The sequence below is a fragment of the Vanellus vanellus genome, assembly GCF_965231255.1.
Source record: "Vanellus vanellus genome assembly, chromosome: 2".
Classification (NCBI taxonomy): Eukaryota; Metazoa; Chordata; class Aves; order Charadriiformes; family Charadriidae; genus Vanellus; species Vanellus vanellus.
This window is the reverse complement of record NC_138906.1, coordinates 58371108-58387865: the sequence shown is the minus strand read 5'-3', so window position 1 is coordinate 58387865 and position 16758 is coordinate 58371108. Positions and strand designations below refer to the sequence as shown.

At 39.3% G+C, this 16758-nt stretch overlaps 1 protein-coding gene across 1 annotated transcript in view; it reads right to left on the bottom strand.

Moving 5' to 3' along the window:
- ITGA9 (integrin subunit alpha 9) overlaps positions 1 to 16758 on the bottom strand; it is a gene marked incomplete at its 5' end in the record, with an annotated part of 226891 nt that overhangs the window by 30651 nt on the left and 179482 nt on the right. The window contains 2 exons of the mRNA XM_082480032.1: positions 11406 to 11513; positions 14247 to 14355. Of these exons, the coding sequence (XP_082336158.1) occupies positions 11406 to 11513; positions 14247 to 14355 (217 nt within the window). The remainder of the gene's footprint in view (positions 1 to 11405; positions 11514 to 14246; positions 14356 to 16758) is intronic.

Below are 16758 nucleotides of genomic sequence, written 5' to 3'. Positions count from 1 at the left end.
TGCATTCAGATCTCATCCGCATTCCTGAACATCGCTGGATGCCGGAATAGCCATCTATGATTATCAAGAGTGAGACGTTATTGTTGGGTGCCTCACTTAGACACCTAATCAGGCCTGCTTCCAGAAGGTGGACTTGTGACACTTTTAAAAATTACCATCTTTTATAGAGTTTTAGCTGGGCATCTAAAATCTATGGGATTGAAAATCACTACTCAGTCATGAACATACATATATGTGTATTCACCTATTGTATTCAACATGTGCATATACATGCAACATGCATAAAGACAAAGAGATACAAGCCAGAACATTTGTACTACACAGACTGTAAATGGCAGCTCACATATCAGGCCTCTAAAGGTTACCATAACTCTGCAGTGGCTAACGTGACTACTAATCTACCATCATGCAGAAAAGCAGAATGTGCCTTATACTGCCTACCCTACCCAGAAATGGCCACACTTATTCAGAGATAAGTTAGTCTTTAGCTTTCCTCATCTACTGGAAGTTGTTGCCCCCTTAAAGAGCGCATAAACATGCTTGAGAGACCACGTTTAAATAGGACAGCCTATACAATGGGTTACTCTGCCAACTTTTTGTCGTCAGCAAAAACCACTAAGCTTCTCCGAGACAAGACGTAACCACTGGAGGAAGCATGTGCATTACTTCATGCTTTAAAAATGCTGTATCTGCAACAAGGAAGAAATTCCCACAGGACTTCTTTAGTGGACTCTGAATATTTGAAAAGTCTTATGGAGCAGGGGTAAACCCATAAAGTAGCAATGATTTTTAATCATATCAGATTACATCACCCTTAAGAAAAAGTAGCAGGAGGACATTTCAGAGTGAAACAGTTGTATGTAAAATATGTCATGTACACTCCACACACATTGCATCCTAAAAATCTGCAGGTTATTTAACAGGGCTGCATGGGAATAGCATGTTGGATTTATCACGTACACAGAGATCATCCTTTCTGACTTTCCCTGCATGGGTGGGCACTTACGAGAATACTCGGGCTGGGTTTGGCACTCGAACAAGGTGGTACCAGTGCAAGGGGGACAATCACCATGTGTTCCCCTGGAAACACAGAGGGTAATCCAGGACTGCCAATGAAACAATTCTCGCATTTCTAATCCAGGTCAGCCATGCATTTAGGGGGTTTGGAATTTCCAGGAGATGCCAATACGCCTGCTGCCTCAGCACATTCCCCTTCTACTATCAATTCTGTCCCCTACCTTCAAGATGCTCATAACATCATTTCTGCTCATCTGTAGCTACTCTCAGAACATGACAATTTCTTGAAATTTTGGGGGTTTGTTAGCAAACACTTTAAAGGCTCAGGCCCCACTGCCTGTAACATAAACTTCACAGGTGAACTGCAAGCCAGTGGCCCCTTCTAGACTTAACCTCAACCTGTTTAACATGCATCAAAGGCAAGACCCTCCCTTTTTCCAGAGCCCAGTATCCTGCACAAGATGGCAACCTGGGAGAGGGAAATGAAATACAATTTCCAAACAGGGGGCTGGGAAGGTCAGCTGAGGACCAAGCAGGGGGAAGCGGAAATTAGCAGTTGGCATGGGGTTAAGTATGTGCATGTGACAGGAGCCTCTTGGAAGAACGAGACTGAAAACCAAGAGGAAACTAGCTGTTGCTTCCAGTGAAGTATTAAGTACAATCTCCCTGCTGCATTGCTGCATATAAGTAGCCAAGGACTAATCCCATATTTAATAATTGGCATTTTACATGATACACAAGTGAGCAATCTTCAGCTCATTCCTTATAGAAAACACTAGACTCCCACTAACGCAAAAGAATTCATTAAAATATTAAAACTTAACGTTTCCAGGCTCTTCCAGTAAGCCTGATTCCCCTCTTGAGCTAAATCATCACCAGTTATTAGTGAGAGCCTAGAAGCCAGCAAAATTAAGCTGACAGAAGCAAGCGTGAAGGTGGAATCCAGCCGTTGAGTGCGTGTGATGGAACCAAACCCACAACTGATCATGGAAAAAGTGGGGGGGCAAGCTCAGGGAAAACACCATGAGACACAAGATAGCTGGAATGGCAATTTTAGCTGCAGGAAACACACTAAAGGTCTGAATACAGGTCAGTTATTTCACAAAATTGTTGACATTGTTCAACTCTGAACTGGATGCCTTTCTCATCAGCCCTGGGGTATGCTGGCTCTGGAGGACAGTTTGGCCGTGGTCTTCTTGAAATTGCTGCCAGATAGTTTTTACATATTTCTCATTTCTTATTATGTTTTTTACTGTTTTACTTATGTCCACATGCCTAATCAGTGGTTCAAATTTTCAAACTGGATAATAAATAACAGATCCACTTTTGTCTTTGTTGTTAATGGTAATACATTCATCCTAATGTTAGAGAAAAAAATATATTCGTGCATCCTGATTCAAAGATCCTGGTTCACCCTTTAGTAGGTGAACAGAGATGAATTGATAGGCATGGTTAATCTAACATGTCACGCACACTGAGAAAAAAAGGGTACTCACAAGAAATTCCAGACAAGGTCAGACTTTCAACAGTAGACAAATAAGTTATGTAAATATGTTATCTGAGTACTTGCTCCATATGCCAAAAATGCTTAATATTCACAGATAATGAAACATGTTTGAATTAGAGCAGTTTTGTTGATTCTGGCAATAAATTTAAGAGCCACTGAAACAACAGAAAAGAATTTTTAAAATTAACCCATTTTACACAACCCTTGAAAGACTTCAACTAAAAATAGCAATGCTGTTAAAAAACGCAGTACTCCACAGATCCAGTAGGAAAACTTACATGGCCATCAGAAACAAGATTTAAGCAGCAAAGTGGAAATGCTAAAGCAGTAAATGAGGATAGAGGAGCATGCCGCCATAGCTCTGGCTCCTGCTCCTCCATCCAAAAGGAGAACACCAGATGCAAGTTTGGCATAAATCTGCACTAACCTGATTGCAATGCCTGTAGATGTTTTTCTGATGCACTTAACCCTGCAGCTTAATTAGCTAACCTGTTAACCAAGTTTGATCAGCCTAATCTTGCAACATTTGCCTGGTCTTGGCCCTGCAACCACTTTACATGTAATTAGTAACAATCCCCAGAAGCACTACTCTCAAGAACTAATGCTGCCTACTTAGTTTAGTAAGAAGAGCAAAGATATTCTGATTTGAAGTACCTGACTTACAAGACAGTGGCTTCTGTATTAGACAGAGGGCAGCACCACATGTACAAAGTGAGAAGAAAGACTGACCACTCACACGATTTGTCTGTGTGGTCCACAGAAGGTTCAGGCCTAAGAATGAATGACCACCACCATACATGGAAACCAGTTTACCTCTAACATTTATGTGTTCCTTATATATCAGACTTTAACAGTTGAAATCCAAGACAGAGTCACTGACAGGTACATTTCCCCTCCCTATGAGGAACTGTGAAGTGCTTGATCAACACATGAGGCAGCAAATAAATCTCAAGGTTTGCCTCTATTTGAAAGCCCGTGAGATCACTTGGAGTTCAGTGCTGCTTCTGCTAGATTCTACCTGTCTCCAGCGCATACCCCTCTATAGACTTCCCTGTGGTGCATAAACCATGAATAAACCTATGGTTTTTCTTTAACTAATTGTTGGACTTTCCTCACGTTGATGTTAGGATGAAAAGCTCTGAAGACTGTGCAGATAAATACATTCCCTGTAGGGTTCAAACAACTTGGCTGGGATGTTTCACTAAAGCAGATATTTGAATGTATCAGAAAGGTATCTAAGATCATCTCTAAGGTCTAGAGGCAGTGGAAAGAAGGTAGGACCTCCAAGAGGATGAATCTGATGATCTATTGTAGACACTTGAAGATTAAATGAGTCATCCTCATAAAAAAACCCTCCTGGGGGGTGGGGTGATGGTGGGGGGGTATTTTAAGTTAGGCAGAAGATGTTCTTAGAGGACATCCTCAGAGTTCTCATTCCTCAAGGAATGGTTTATTGATACTTTTGATATTATCCAATACCATGCACAAGACTGGAATGATGTACTTTCAAAGTCAGGAGAGAAGTCCAATAAAAGAGGCTTGTTTCTGCTTAGATACATGAATGAACTTTTTCCATCAAACAGGAGATAGAGTTTATACACATAGATACTATTGTTTTTAACTCATCCTTTCTTAGTTTCTAAATTTACATTTAAACCGTAAATCTTGTATGCTATTTATAAAAGAAAAAGGTTAGTTTATGAATCAGCATTTAAGAGAGACATGTATGTCAAAAGAATAAATCACAGCTTTCCAGAATTTTCTTCTTCATTGTTTTTTGGCAGGAACAGCTTCACAAATAGGAAAATGGTGGAAAAGATGTAGTTCTTTTACTCATTCAAAAATAAAATAAAATAAAATTAAATTAAATTTATCATTCTGTAGTTTCTTCACCAGGGAATTCTCTGCCTGGGAAGCTTACAAAAAGTATACTGTATACTGTTTTTTCTATATCTCAGCAGAATGCCTGATTACTGTGGTATCTACCAAATCTTCTGCTTCTTTCATGAATCTGATAAGGGCTAATGTATATACAAAATTCACTTCTTAAAACTTCTTTATCCGAAATTCACTTTTAAAAAAAAGCACATCAGCCATCTTTCATCTTTTTCCACATTGGAATTTCACATATTCAGCCACGAAAAGAGGAAGTATGGGCATTTCACAAAGTAGCAACAGTTTCAGTTGACCCAAAATATTGATCTGATTGCCACATTATATTGACAGGTCATGAATTTTAGGGGGAGAGAGCATTGGAAAATTTCAATATCTAAGTAATTTGACAAGTTTAACTTATTTAGTTTAGAAGCTAATTGTGAGCAGGCCACAAGCGAACACTTCAAGTGTTGCCATGGTCCGATTTAATACACAGATCAGAATGCATTTTTGTTCATGTTTCGATGGCTTTGATCTTTATAGTACCAGTCTTTCTTGAAAGACAGACTTATCTTTGTACATTCAAAATGTGTCTTCAATGAACATTATCTAGCATTTGCAGAAAAACCCATCGGTTATGCAAATACTACAGCACTCTCAGTGTTAGAAGATCTGGACAAAAGAAATAGAAAATGTTACAAAATTTGTCCAAATGTGGTTCCACCTAAAAATCCAAACTAGGAAGTCATAGAAAACTTTCTGCCATGTTAAATAGTTCTGCTGTAGCCTGAAGGTAATATCCAGCAATGCATGAGAAGATTATTTTCAAGCACTGTAAATGCAGTGAACTCAAACCAAGGCACAGCTTTTGTATACTGATTCAGATGGTTCCTGTAAAGCAAAAATATAATGATTTTTTTTTCCACTTTGGATTTATTTTAAGGCCCCAACTCAGGAAAGAACTTAATTTTATGGCCAGGCACCCTTTCCTGTGTAACAATGAAACCTTAAACGAGAGCTAAGTTCCTCTGCACTGGAAGAGCTTCAGTTTATCATGCTGACATTAGGAAGACACTTATGAGAGCTCTTTCTGAGCTTTGGGGTCCTGTTTCCCATGCCTAGTGGTGACTGTGCCATGGTGGACCACGATGTATACTCCTGCCTCCCCTCACAGCCATCCCAGGACAGGGTGGATGCACTAGTTTCTCCTGCAAGTGACAGGGCTCCCTAGCAAAGCCAGATTCAATTGCTATCACAGAGATGCTCTAGACCGGTGGTGGGGGGAACACCTCCAACTGCCTAAGCAAAATGTTTTGGAACAATCATTTAAAGAAGCAATTAAAGCGAAGGAGGCAGGAAGGTCAGCAAGTTTCTGTACAATACACTCTGCGGAATGAATAATTTCCTCCAGAAATCTAGCTATGTCTTTGAATGTGGTGCCAAAATATGAGTATGTGAGCATGTGTATAGCGATCACTGAAATGAAGAGACTGTGGGGGGAGAGTGACTAATACAAAGGGCTAAAATAAATCTTCCTCTAAGTCCAAACTTCCTATACAAACCTTGTACAGTGGCAACCAGCAGCAGCATAAATTGCTGCTGGAAAAAAAAAAATTCCTACATCAAGTACCATCAGCAAATATTTATATTTTCACATGCTGGGACTGTGTATATATGTTTTCAGAGCCAAGACATGAAACTTCAAAAGACAGAAACTAATCAATTTTAAACTGGCTGCCAATAAATGAGGGGTCTCCTCCATAACGATAGGTTTGCCTCTGTACATGTGCAGTAGTGAGCCTGACAATCTCAACATAGGCTTCAAGGAGCACTCATGCATTACCAGCACTTTAGAGAGCTTTGACAGTCCTCCTTTGCTTATGGTTTTAAACACCAGCAGTGCAGTAGCTTTTTTTTTTCTTATGTTGAAGGATAGCAACCTACAGATAATAAGCAGAAATTACAATTAAAGTTTTAAAATTGCAAAGATTTCTTTTTCATTATACAAGTGAAGAAAAATCTCAAGCAGCCCGGGACCTTTCATGGAACAAGACAGCAAGCTTTAACTCTTCCCCTTAACATCTTCCTGCTCCTTACAGACATTACTGTGCAAACACCGGGAAGAAAAACGACATGAGTGCTACACAAAACTGGCCTTAAAAACGTAACCTGTCATCAGCCAGGAAAGACTTGTGGCTCTGGGACGGACTCCATTTTACTTTTTCTGTTTCAGCTTTCACAGGAAAAGAATAATATTTATTTCAATGGTTTTCCTTACTGAACATGGCAAGCAAGTCCCATGCTCAGGCAGCCATTAACTTAAAAGGCAACATGCAAAAGGAATTCTCTTCAACTCCTCCATGCCGTTAGTTCATTTCCAATTTTCTTTATTTTTTAAATCTTACTGATGATCCCCAGCTTTCATAAAGACACAGTCCAGGTCTCACCCAGTCAGACAAAAGAAAGGAGAAGTGTGAAGTGAACATGCCAAGCATAGTAGGGCAACTGGAGGCCTTCTGTTTGTCCTTCCAACAGAAGGACTTTTTAATTTGCTCCCTAACCAAAAAGTGACAGGAATGCCGGACCAGGAACTAGGGGCTTGAAATAATTGGCACACTCAAGGTTAATGGGAGCAGGGTTCAAAAGACTGAGGTTTAACCACTGTTTTGTTATCTGGAGATAATTCTCAAAGTCTAAGTTTGGACATCTAGGGAAACGCAGGGAGACTAGACGGCTTTTGTATTCTCAGTGGAGACCAACAAGTGTTTCACCGGGGTTGTTTCTCTCTCCATTAATTACAAGAGTAAGAGAACATAGTAATTTAAAAATATTCTATTACTCTCAATTACTAAACCAGTGATTACTATACTTAGATATCAAAAGTTACATGCAGGGAGGGAGTTTCTCATCAGAAAATTGAGGACAAATCCTTCTCCCTCCTTCCTCCAAATTCCCCTTTATTTCATTGCCTAGCCTGCAAACCTTTTGAAGAGACAGTCTTGCAATGCGTGCATCTCACTTTCCAACAAGATTCTTATCTCAGCAATGATAACAACACAGTTCTTTATATCCTCAGTACTGGCTCACCTAAACAGGCTCTTAAAAAAAATAAAAAATAAACCAATGCTTGCTGGCCTGCATGATACGTGCAACACAAAAACCAATAGCTCCTTCCAAAAACCTGCAAGTGCACACGGCACTTGCTCTGGGTTAACACTGTGCGCCTTTGATTCTGGTGACAATTGTCTGACTGGAGTCTAAACAACTTGGCAGCCCTGCAGAGCTTGGTCCCTCCAGAGGAGGGGTGAGGATCATCTGCTTGCACTGCAATTGGCTTCCAGTTCAAACAAACTTGGTTTTCCAACTGTTAGTCCCTCGTTCCTCGTTCCTCGTAACTGTGTTTACCTTCGCTGGAAATAAAATAAATAGGAAGGCAACGATCCGATCCAGCTTCCATAAAGCCAGCATCAGAGTAATCCCAGACACATTGCTAATTTATCAACAGCTTCAGGAAATACCCTGGTTAATTTGGTAGGAACTCCCATTGTGATAATCTTTTTGGATGCCACGGAAAGCAGCTCCTTGGCTGGCAAGTCAAGTAGCACTTCCCTTGCCCTCCAAATTAGCTGGATACCCAAAGGAAATTACTAATCTTCCAGTTCAAAACCAAAACACACACGCATATAATGAGCACTGTTTTCCTTTGTGGAAGAATAGATAATCAATAGCTTGAAAAGTGGAGAATATACATTTCTGTTAACACTAACTCTATTGTACTCTGGGTGAAGCTCTTCTGTGTCATCATCTATACTGTTCCTATCACAACACCTATGAAAAAGCCGAGGTATTTACTTTCTTATGTTTTTAACCTGGCTTGAAACCTCTGCAAGAAAGCAAATACAAAAAACACATAAAACCAAACAAGTACTAATTTGTCTTACCTGCTTCCAAAATATCATTTATCACTGCAGAATCTAAGTATTTACTATGTAAAATCAATGTCAATGGTGAAATATCCTAGTTAAAATGACTTGTAAAATTTCTAACATTTCCTTGTGTTTCAAAGTTTCTGATAGGGAGTAAGCTCACTTGGGCTTTTTTCTAGTTTTCTTTCATTTATCCATTTTCTTTTACTTCTGGCTTTTGCTGTTGACTTGTTTCCTTTATATATTAGGGGTTTTGTTGAGGGAAGTGCTGCAGAAACTCCCAAGACCCCCTGAAGAGCATCTGAACATCTCTAAGGCAGAACTCCAAGTGTCAAACCATCTCTCTGACCTGAATTTCTCTGGAAGAAAATCTTAAAGCACTTTCTGCAATAAAGCCAAAAGCTTAGAGCAACAGGAACAGAGGAAGCATGAGGGCTGTCATTTCCTCTAAGAGCAGCAAGATAATAATTCCTATTAACACCTCCCAGAGATACAGACCGTTCCAGTGGGCCATATGTGACTCCCTTCCTTTATTATTTTTTGTGCCTGAAAGACTAAATCAGTCAACATAATACGAAGGAATTAGCTCCTGGCACTATCTTGTGTTACACATGTATTTGAAACACAGACTCTAATACTTTTCTATGCATTTTCGCTCATAAATTTCACTGCTGTATTGTATATCAGAGAAGTGCCAAAAGAATTATTAACTTTAAAAAATCCCAAACCATGATGTACTCAAACCACAAATGCTGTATCAACAGTTTCATTACAGATAAATGACAATTCCTAATACTCTGTATGAAGGACAGCTATTCTGAGAGGTCCAGGAACGCTGACACCTGGAATGGCTGGATTATAGATATAAAGGTATAATTAAAGAAAACACCTTCACTGTCTGAAAGGATACTAACACCTTTCCTGCAGTCTAGATTCTGGGAAGTTCAAAATCAGCAAAAGCTTGATACATTTAATGACTACGCTTACAAAAATGCTCTTGAAAACCAGCTGTTCTGACCCATTTTCCAAAGTTCATTCTGATCTGCTGCTTTTAGGTTTTTTTTGTTTGGTTGGTTTTTTAAGTGTATTTGGTCTGTGAAAAGATGAAAAGCTCCATGATTTTAGTTTCCTTTTCAGTCAATAAAACCTCAGTGGGAGAGAAGTAGGAGGAAAGAGAGCAGGATGCTTTTCCTGTTACAATAGCAAGACTTGGGAGACTTGGGTTCAGTGCCTGGCTCTGACACAAATTTCCTGCGTGACCTCAGGCAAACCATTTGGTGTTTCAATTATTTATCTGTAAAGCAGGGATAACCACTATCCCAGACAGGATGTGCTTGGATAACATTTACTAACATGTCGGAGGTGCCCAAAAAGTCATGTATTAAGACTCCTACTGATCATATAGCCAAAATCAGTGGTTGAAATGACCCAGGGTATGTCAGCATATCATTCAGCCATTTCTCATGAAACCGTACTTCCCTACTACCACTCTTCAGCCTGCAATGCAAATAGGTCTCACAACAGCAATCTGAAATTTCTACAAAGACAAACTGAAAGTAGAAGAAAGACATCAAATAACTTGGGGGAAAATGCAACCTGTTATTGGGGAAAAGGGATACAAACCCTGCAAGTATTTATTAGCATAGCATCTAACACCACACCACCCAACTGGACCTCCTTTATATAAGGCATCAGAGGTACAGCAGCAATGAAAAACAAGTTAAGGGCAAGATTTAAGATTTTGTCTTGTTATTCGAACAGCTATACAAAACCATATAGTCCATCCCCATTCTTGACAGTGTAACTTAGGATCTTTCATAGAAATGACAACAAACTATGTCTGGAAATTAGCCCTTGTCCACTTGGTGGGTAGTGTACACCTCAACTAATTCAAGCGTGCAAAACAGGTGTCTTGTCTAAGACAATTTGCCCAGACTTCTGGAAGAGTCAACACAGAGAAACAAGCAATGCCTAGAAGGAATTCATCACACCCTAAGTTAGATGGACTGAGTTTTCTATTCCTCTCTCCTGGCTATATAGTCTATACAATACCTGTGTCACATACAATATCCCAAATCTGTTTCTCAGTGATTCTGTCTGTAGTACCTATCTGTAAGTCACATACATATTTCTCTCATACATTCAACAGCACAAATCTTGGAAACCCGCTTAGAAAGGTCTTATTGGATCTATATTTACACAGATTCAGTGACACAGTTACCTGTGTATGAGGGATGGTAACACTCTTCAGCCAAAAGGCTAGAAAAGTAGCTAACAACAAAGTAAGTAAAATACATTTTTTCAAGTAGCCCAAAGAGCTGGTTACATCTCACAAGGACAGATTACTCTGAATTTCAGCAATAAATTTACCTCTGTAGTGAGGTTTCCCTCTCTTGTTCACCACAGTATATAAATGATGGTATTTCAGTGGTTTAACAAAAGCTTTGAAAGTAATAAATAAATATTAGAAATGAAATCTAAGTATGTGTCTCCTTTACCACAATTTATTTTGATTTTCTTCGTAATTGACACAAAATGACCTTTTGAAAAACACTGTGTTGAAAGAATAAATGTCTCTGTTACTTACATTTGTCAAAAAGAGCAAATTATAACATAGACTATAGAAAAATAGATACTGATACTGTATTCAGACCTAGCTAGCATTTTTGCAGATAACCACTGGAAAACAAAAAACAGGGAATATAAGTCAGCTTGGTAACATATCCTGCTGATACTACATACACCATTTAATCAGGGACGACCCTGGTGAAGACTGAATCCTCTTTGGAGATGTGACTCAAGGAAGTGTTCTCCACATTTCTTTCAGGATTAGCCTGACCTACTTTTACACTGCATTGTAGGAATGAGGAACACACAACCGGCTGCTTGCCCTAGGTGAAGGACAGCAGTCAACAGCTGGAGGAGCTCAGCTGCTTATGATGATTTGGCCACAGACACAAAGAACATTTTATCATCTAAAAAAGCAACCCATTCATCTAGTTCTACTGAACCTTATTTGTTTCAGTCATCAATAGCTCTCAGTGCCTATCTGGGCTCAGAACTCATCATAAAGTACTCACCATCATCTGCTGAACGTGAAATATTTCAGCTCCAGTGGCTGAGAGGCGGTTTGGAAATGAAACGTCAAGAAAGGCTCCAGGGAGAGCGCTTGGTCCAGCATTGTAAACCTGTAAGACAAAGATGCATAAAAATGTAAAAAAAAACCAAAACAAAACCAAACCGAACCAAAACAAAAAACCAAAACCCCCATATATGACTGCTCATAAATGGGAAACTCTGTAGAACAAGAGCTGGGAATATAGGTAAATTTGAGAAAATTCAAATACTGTGCAAGTTTTCCAACGTCTTCAGGCTAACACCAGGATAAAGTCAAAGGTTTAGCTTATTTAATAGTCTTTAGGCACAGCTCATATAGCAGGTGAGAAGCAGTTTTGCAGGATAATTACCAGTCATCAATACAAATAGCATGAGACTTGTACCTTATATACACAGACACTGCTAGTACTCTTTGAGTGTTTTAGTAACTAAGTTAACATTCTCTTTTCCATCTGGTAACCACTGCATTATATTCTGCATATGTTTTCCTTATGGAGCAGAAGCCAAAGTAATGATGATTGTGACTACTGGACTGCGGGTTTGCCGAGTGAGTTGCCAGGAAATGCATGTGAACGACTTCCATTCAAGTTCTGGGGTTTCTAGTTAAATGAAACTCTTAGTGGAAAACGTTGGCTTTCTATCAACTCCCCCACAAATTTTCAACAAAAACTCAAAGAATTTCCAGTCCACCACTGAAATGTATCCAGTGAAAATTCCAAAATTTGTGGGTTTTTGCTGAAAAGAAACAATCCATGGAAAAATTTCAATGAAAATAAGTTTTCATGTCTATCTACATTTTTTTAATTAGGAAAAATATTTCCTGGTTGTTTCTAATAACACATATATAAGTGCATATAGTAAAAACATTAAGCCCATTAGAATATTTATCAACGCTGAGACAGTACTGTCAAAAGATGTAGCAATCAGTTGTTAATTGTGTAAAGTACAAATAATAAAACCAACAGGTTTTCATTCTTCAAACACTGTTTATATTTGAAGAAATGCCTGACTGATAAAGAAAATCGGCTCACAATGCCAAATCCTCACAAAAACCCTGAGGCTCCAGGCAGGGGGAGAAATTCCACTACAGTGGAGCATGATAAATGTTTCATGAAATACAAACATAATGTTTCATGTTAGACATTTAAAAATCTTGATTATCTCACTGAGATCAGATACGAGCTAATGCAGAAAAGATATTTTCATTGCACGTATTGTTACCCCCCCCAAAATGATGCATAGATCTGTTTCCTTATTAACGTTGGATATGGTATAGATTTTCACATATAAAAACCACTCTAAAGCCCCATATTTTTGTAAATTGTCTCTTTTTCTTGGTTAAGAAACTATTACTTTCTCCATCTGGAGAAGTTTAATAAATGGCAGGCAAATCATTAAAAACAATTAAGCAAACAGTGATACAAACCATGCTTTGCCCATTATGAAACTCTACCCTTTCTCTCTGACACACACAGTTATGAGGTTTACCACATTACTGGAGAGAAGATCTGTGACTTGTTACAGTATAATTTTCTACTTCTCTATGTAAAAAAAAAATTATTAATATTGAACTTGGAAGTGCGTCCACGAGACGAGAGGATGAGGCAGGACAAATGGTGTCTCTGACAATGTATAGATTCTCTCTCCCTTACCTGTTATCACTTTGCTTTATTGAAAATATTCATCTAGTTAAAGCATCAGTACATCTGTTCTTTATCTGTTTTTAACCAATAACTGGCTACGGTGGGGAAAGAAGGGGGGAAGACCTATAAGCCCTCAAGAATGAAATCAGAATCCCAAGAATTAATAGCCTGGTTCACAAAAGCTTTAACGTCCTGAAATCCTGCTTTCAATCCTTTTCAGTAAATAGCTAAGGGCACTGCATGACAGTGGGGGCTTAATTGCTCTGGACCTCAGTCTGTCCACGGAGGCAGACATGTGTTATGCATTATGAGCTGAGTGGCATTCATGTCTAAGAGAACAGAAAGGAGAAAATAGGCAAAAGTCTATTTTTCACAATAAATGATTCCCCCACCTCTGCATGATTTATCATTCCCTAGTTCCATCTAGCGGTCAAAAAGGATTTGAAGTGCTTATAATAGACACAGTCACAGCAGCGAGACAAGTTCATTTTGGCTGCATCACAATAGTTTGTTAAAATAAATCATCCCTATGTTTTGCCACATCAGGAAACCATCTAACTGCCATGTGAAGTGTAATCTATAGACAATACTTGAATAACACTGAGATGCTACGAGACATTTAATGAAACCTTCTCACATCTCTCTTGTTTGTGCCACAGTCTCTTCCCTGTGCTGTACTCTTATCAGCAGTGCTATAAATATTTTCATACCAGGGGCATTTAGCAAGTCTGAATCCCTTGCACAGGTATGTTTGTTCTCATGGATAAAGGCTACTCACTTCTCTGCTCAATGACTATGCCGCTAAAAAGAATTACTCCTCCCTTTTGAACCTGTGACTGCATCCAAGATGTGGCACTTGAGTAACGAGAGCTCTTTACTCAGCACGTGATGAAAGGTAACATAGAAACAAACAGTAGCAGCTTCATTCCTATGGAAGCAAGATGCCCTATTTGCAGTTCTTGTTATAATATATTCAGATAAGGAAATATACTATCTCTACATGCTGTAAATATGGGATCCAATCAAGAACACGTTGCACAGTATACAGTGACTCAGACATGCACCAAAGCCCATACCACACTCAGAATAAAAGAGATAAAAAGCCAGAACATGCTGTCAAACAGGAAAGCCATCAAAATAAGGATCACCTAAGGATTTTACCTGCAGTGTGAAGTTGAGAGACTGGAAAAGGCATTCATTGTTTTCCAACTGAACAAAGTTGGATGCTTCCACAGAATCACCGTAGAAGAATGAAGTAGGGAAGACTTCTCTGAAAGATCAAGACACAGATTTAGTAAGCTGTGTTTGTCACCAAAATGAAATATATTTGTGGCAAGCTGAATTGCACCCCTTGCTTTCTGGCCATGTGAACTTCTATGGGACCATTTTACATTAATTTGATTTCCTCTTGACAGCAGCATCTCAACTGATACGGGTTAACATCCCATCTTTGAAGCAGACTTCTTTTGATTACTTATCTCTTTTTCTCCTTCCTATCACAAAACCTATTCTCCAGTGCCCTCTACCATGGATGATTTGTGCAAGTCCTATGGCTTATGTAACACAGGAAATCATTGCACTACTAAGTTAACCTGAAGAACCAGTTACTAATAGGAATACTTTCAGTTACATATTCACTAAAGTAACATTTCAGTTTTAGCTGTCATTTACAGACCATTGCAGGAATAAATACTTCATTAATTATTTAAGCTTCACTACCTTTATGATTAGCAGATGATTAAAGGGAAGAGTAGAGGGGGATATAACAACTTGCTTTCAACTATAATGGCACAGGCCAAGTCTCCTCAACTACTCCTATCGTCTTATCAAAGTAAAATGCCATAGGGTTTTATCAGAAAAGACTTGGAAGCACAACACTGTACCTGGAAATCCTGCAGGACTAGGGATGCTTTAAGCATCCTTTGTGCCTCCTTCTAATCTCAGGCTGCTCCCCTGGCTGGAAAAGGTCCTGGTGTAATTTCAGACAAACCTTGGTGAGGGACTGCCTAAAACTCTGCTTCCTTCTCAAGCTCTCTTTTTGGGTCAGAGTTTTTTGAGACAGGATCTTAAGCCTGTTTAGGTACATTTCCTTTTTTCCTGCCTGCCTCCTATGCCAGGGATTGTTAGGGAAAACAGCAAGAGACAGATTTACTCCTCCCACTTACGGCGTAGTGCCAGAAGGCTCCTCCCAAACATGGTACAAGCCCTTCCAGGCTATTTATGACCAAGGATGAAGTTTGCTCTCATAGACTCAAATGAAGGATAGCTAATAAAAATAAGCTTTAAAAAAAATACTGTCCACAAGAAAGTATTATTAATATTACCATGCCTGGGAATGTTGTGCCCTCCAATAAACCCAACTTTTCCCTGGTAGTTGGACATTTATGTGAACTTGAATTAAGTAAGCCTTGTCTATGAGAAATAAAAAAAATATTCCACACAGTCAGTTGGGTGGGGCTTATAAATTCAGAGACCTTGTGCTTCAAAAAAGTACATTCTGAAGAGAAAGAAAAGAGCCCAATTCTTATCATGTTTTTTGGTATGTAGTATTCTGTAGGTGACAAACAGAGACCTAAAGGCACAGATGAAAGCATTCGTATCTGTAAAGCTGTACAAAAATCAACCTGTATCAATGCATCAAGAAGCAAGTGATTCAGAGTTAAATTTCCACACAATCTGTAACAATGAAAGCATTCAAAAACTTCCAGAACACACTGCTGAGACCGTACTCTCAATAAAAAGGAGATTTTTGTCCCTGCAAGTCATCTTGTGAGGTTTGACAGCGCTCTTCAGTTCTCTGAGCAGGCTCAGGCGTATCTTCTACCCATTCTGACTATTGTGGCAGTAATTAAGGGATCTTATTTCTACCCAACAAGAAGGGAAATCAGCTTTATGTCATAAACCCCAGACTAGGCCATGAATCTGAGTTCACCCAGCTTTTCAGCCAAATCACATGTCAGTGCAGGTAACTTTGCTACTACGCATTTAGCACACTGGTCAAGGGAACCTTTTCCTACTGATGCCAGCCTGCACTGGTCATTTAGACAATATGTATTCCCTGGAGATTGCCATAAATGGTGGCTAAAACAGACACTGACCTCTTGGGGACACTGCTGATGATTTTTGCTTCCCCAGCTTAGGAATGAATGTCACCTTTCTCAGTTTGTATGGATGCTAATTCACCTCCAGTGACTAGGTCCCCCAGTTTAAACTTAAGCACTGTCTACACTGGAGGACTGTCTGTCTGTCAGGACCAACCCCAAATCTTTCATTTTAGACTTAAGATTGTAATGCAGACGTGGAAGGGTAGACCCCTGAGTACAAAGGCAGGAACTCGCACATGTGCAGCCCTGAGGAGACAACAACAGCTATGTGTTATACAAGTATTTCAGTCAAAGGGTGAGTGATGTTCCTTGGTTGGTATTCAGACGCCTCGCAGACTAGGGAGCGGAGGGAGTGGAAAAACGAACAGAAGCAGAAGCAAATTCTGATTGTGAAATTAAACAGAAAGGCAAACAGCTAGACTCCACCAAGCTCCTTAAAATCCCAGAACATTTGACCCTAACCTTTGGCCTGCTGATTCTCAACCATATCCTTAAAGACATGCCCTAAGGAACAAGTTGTGATTTACTTGTTATCTTTTATTTTAAGGTCCATCATATCTACAGCATCA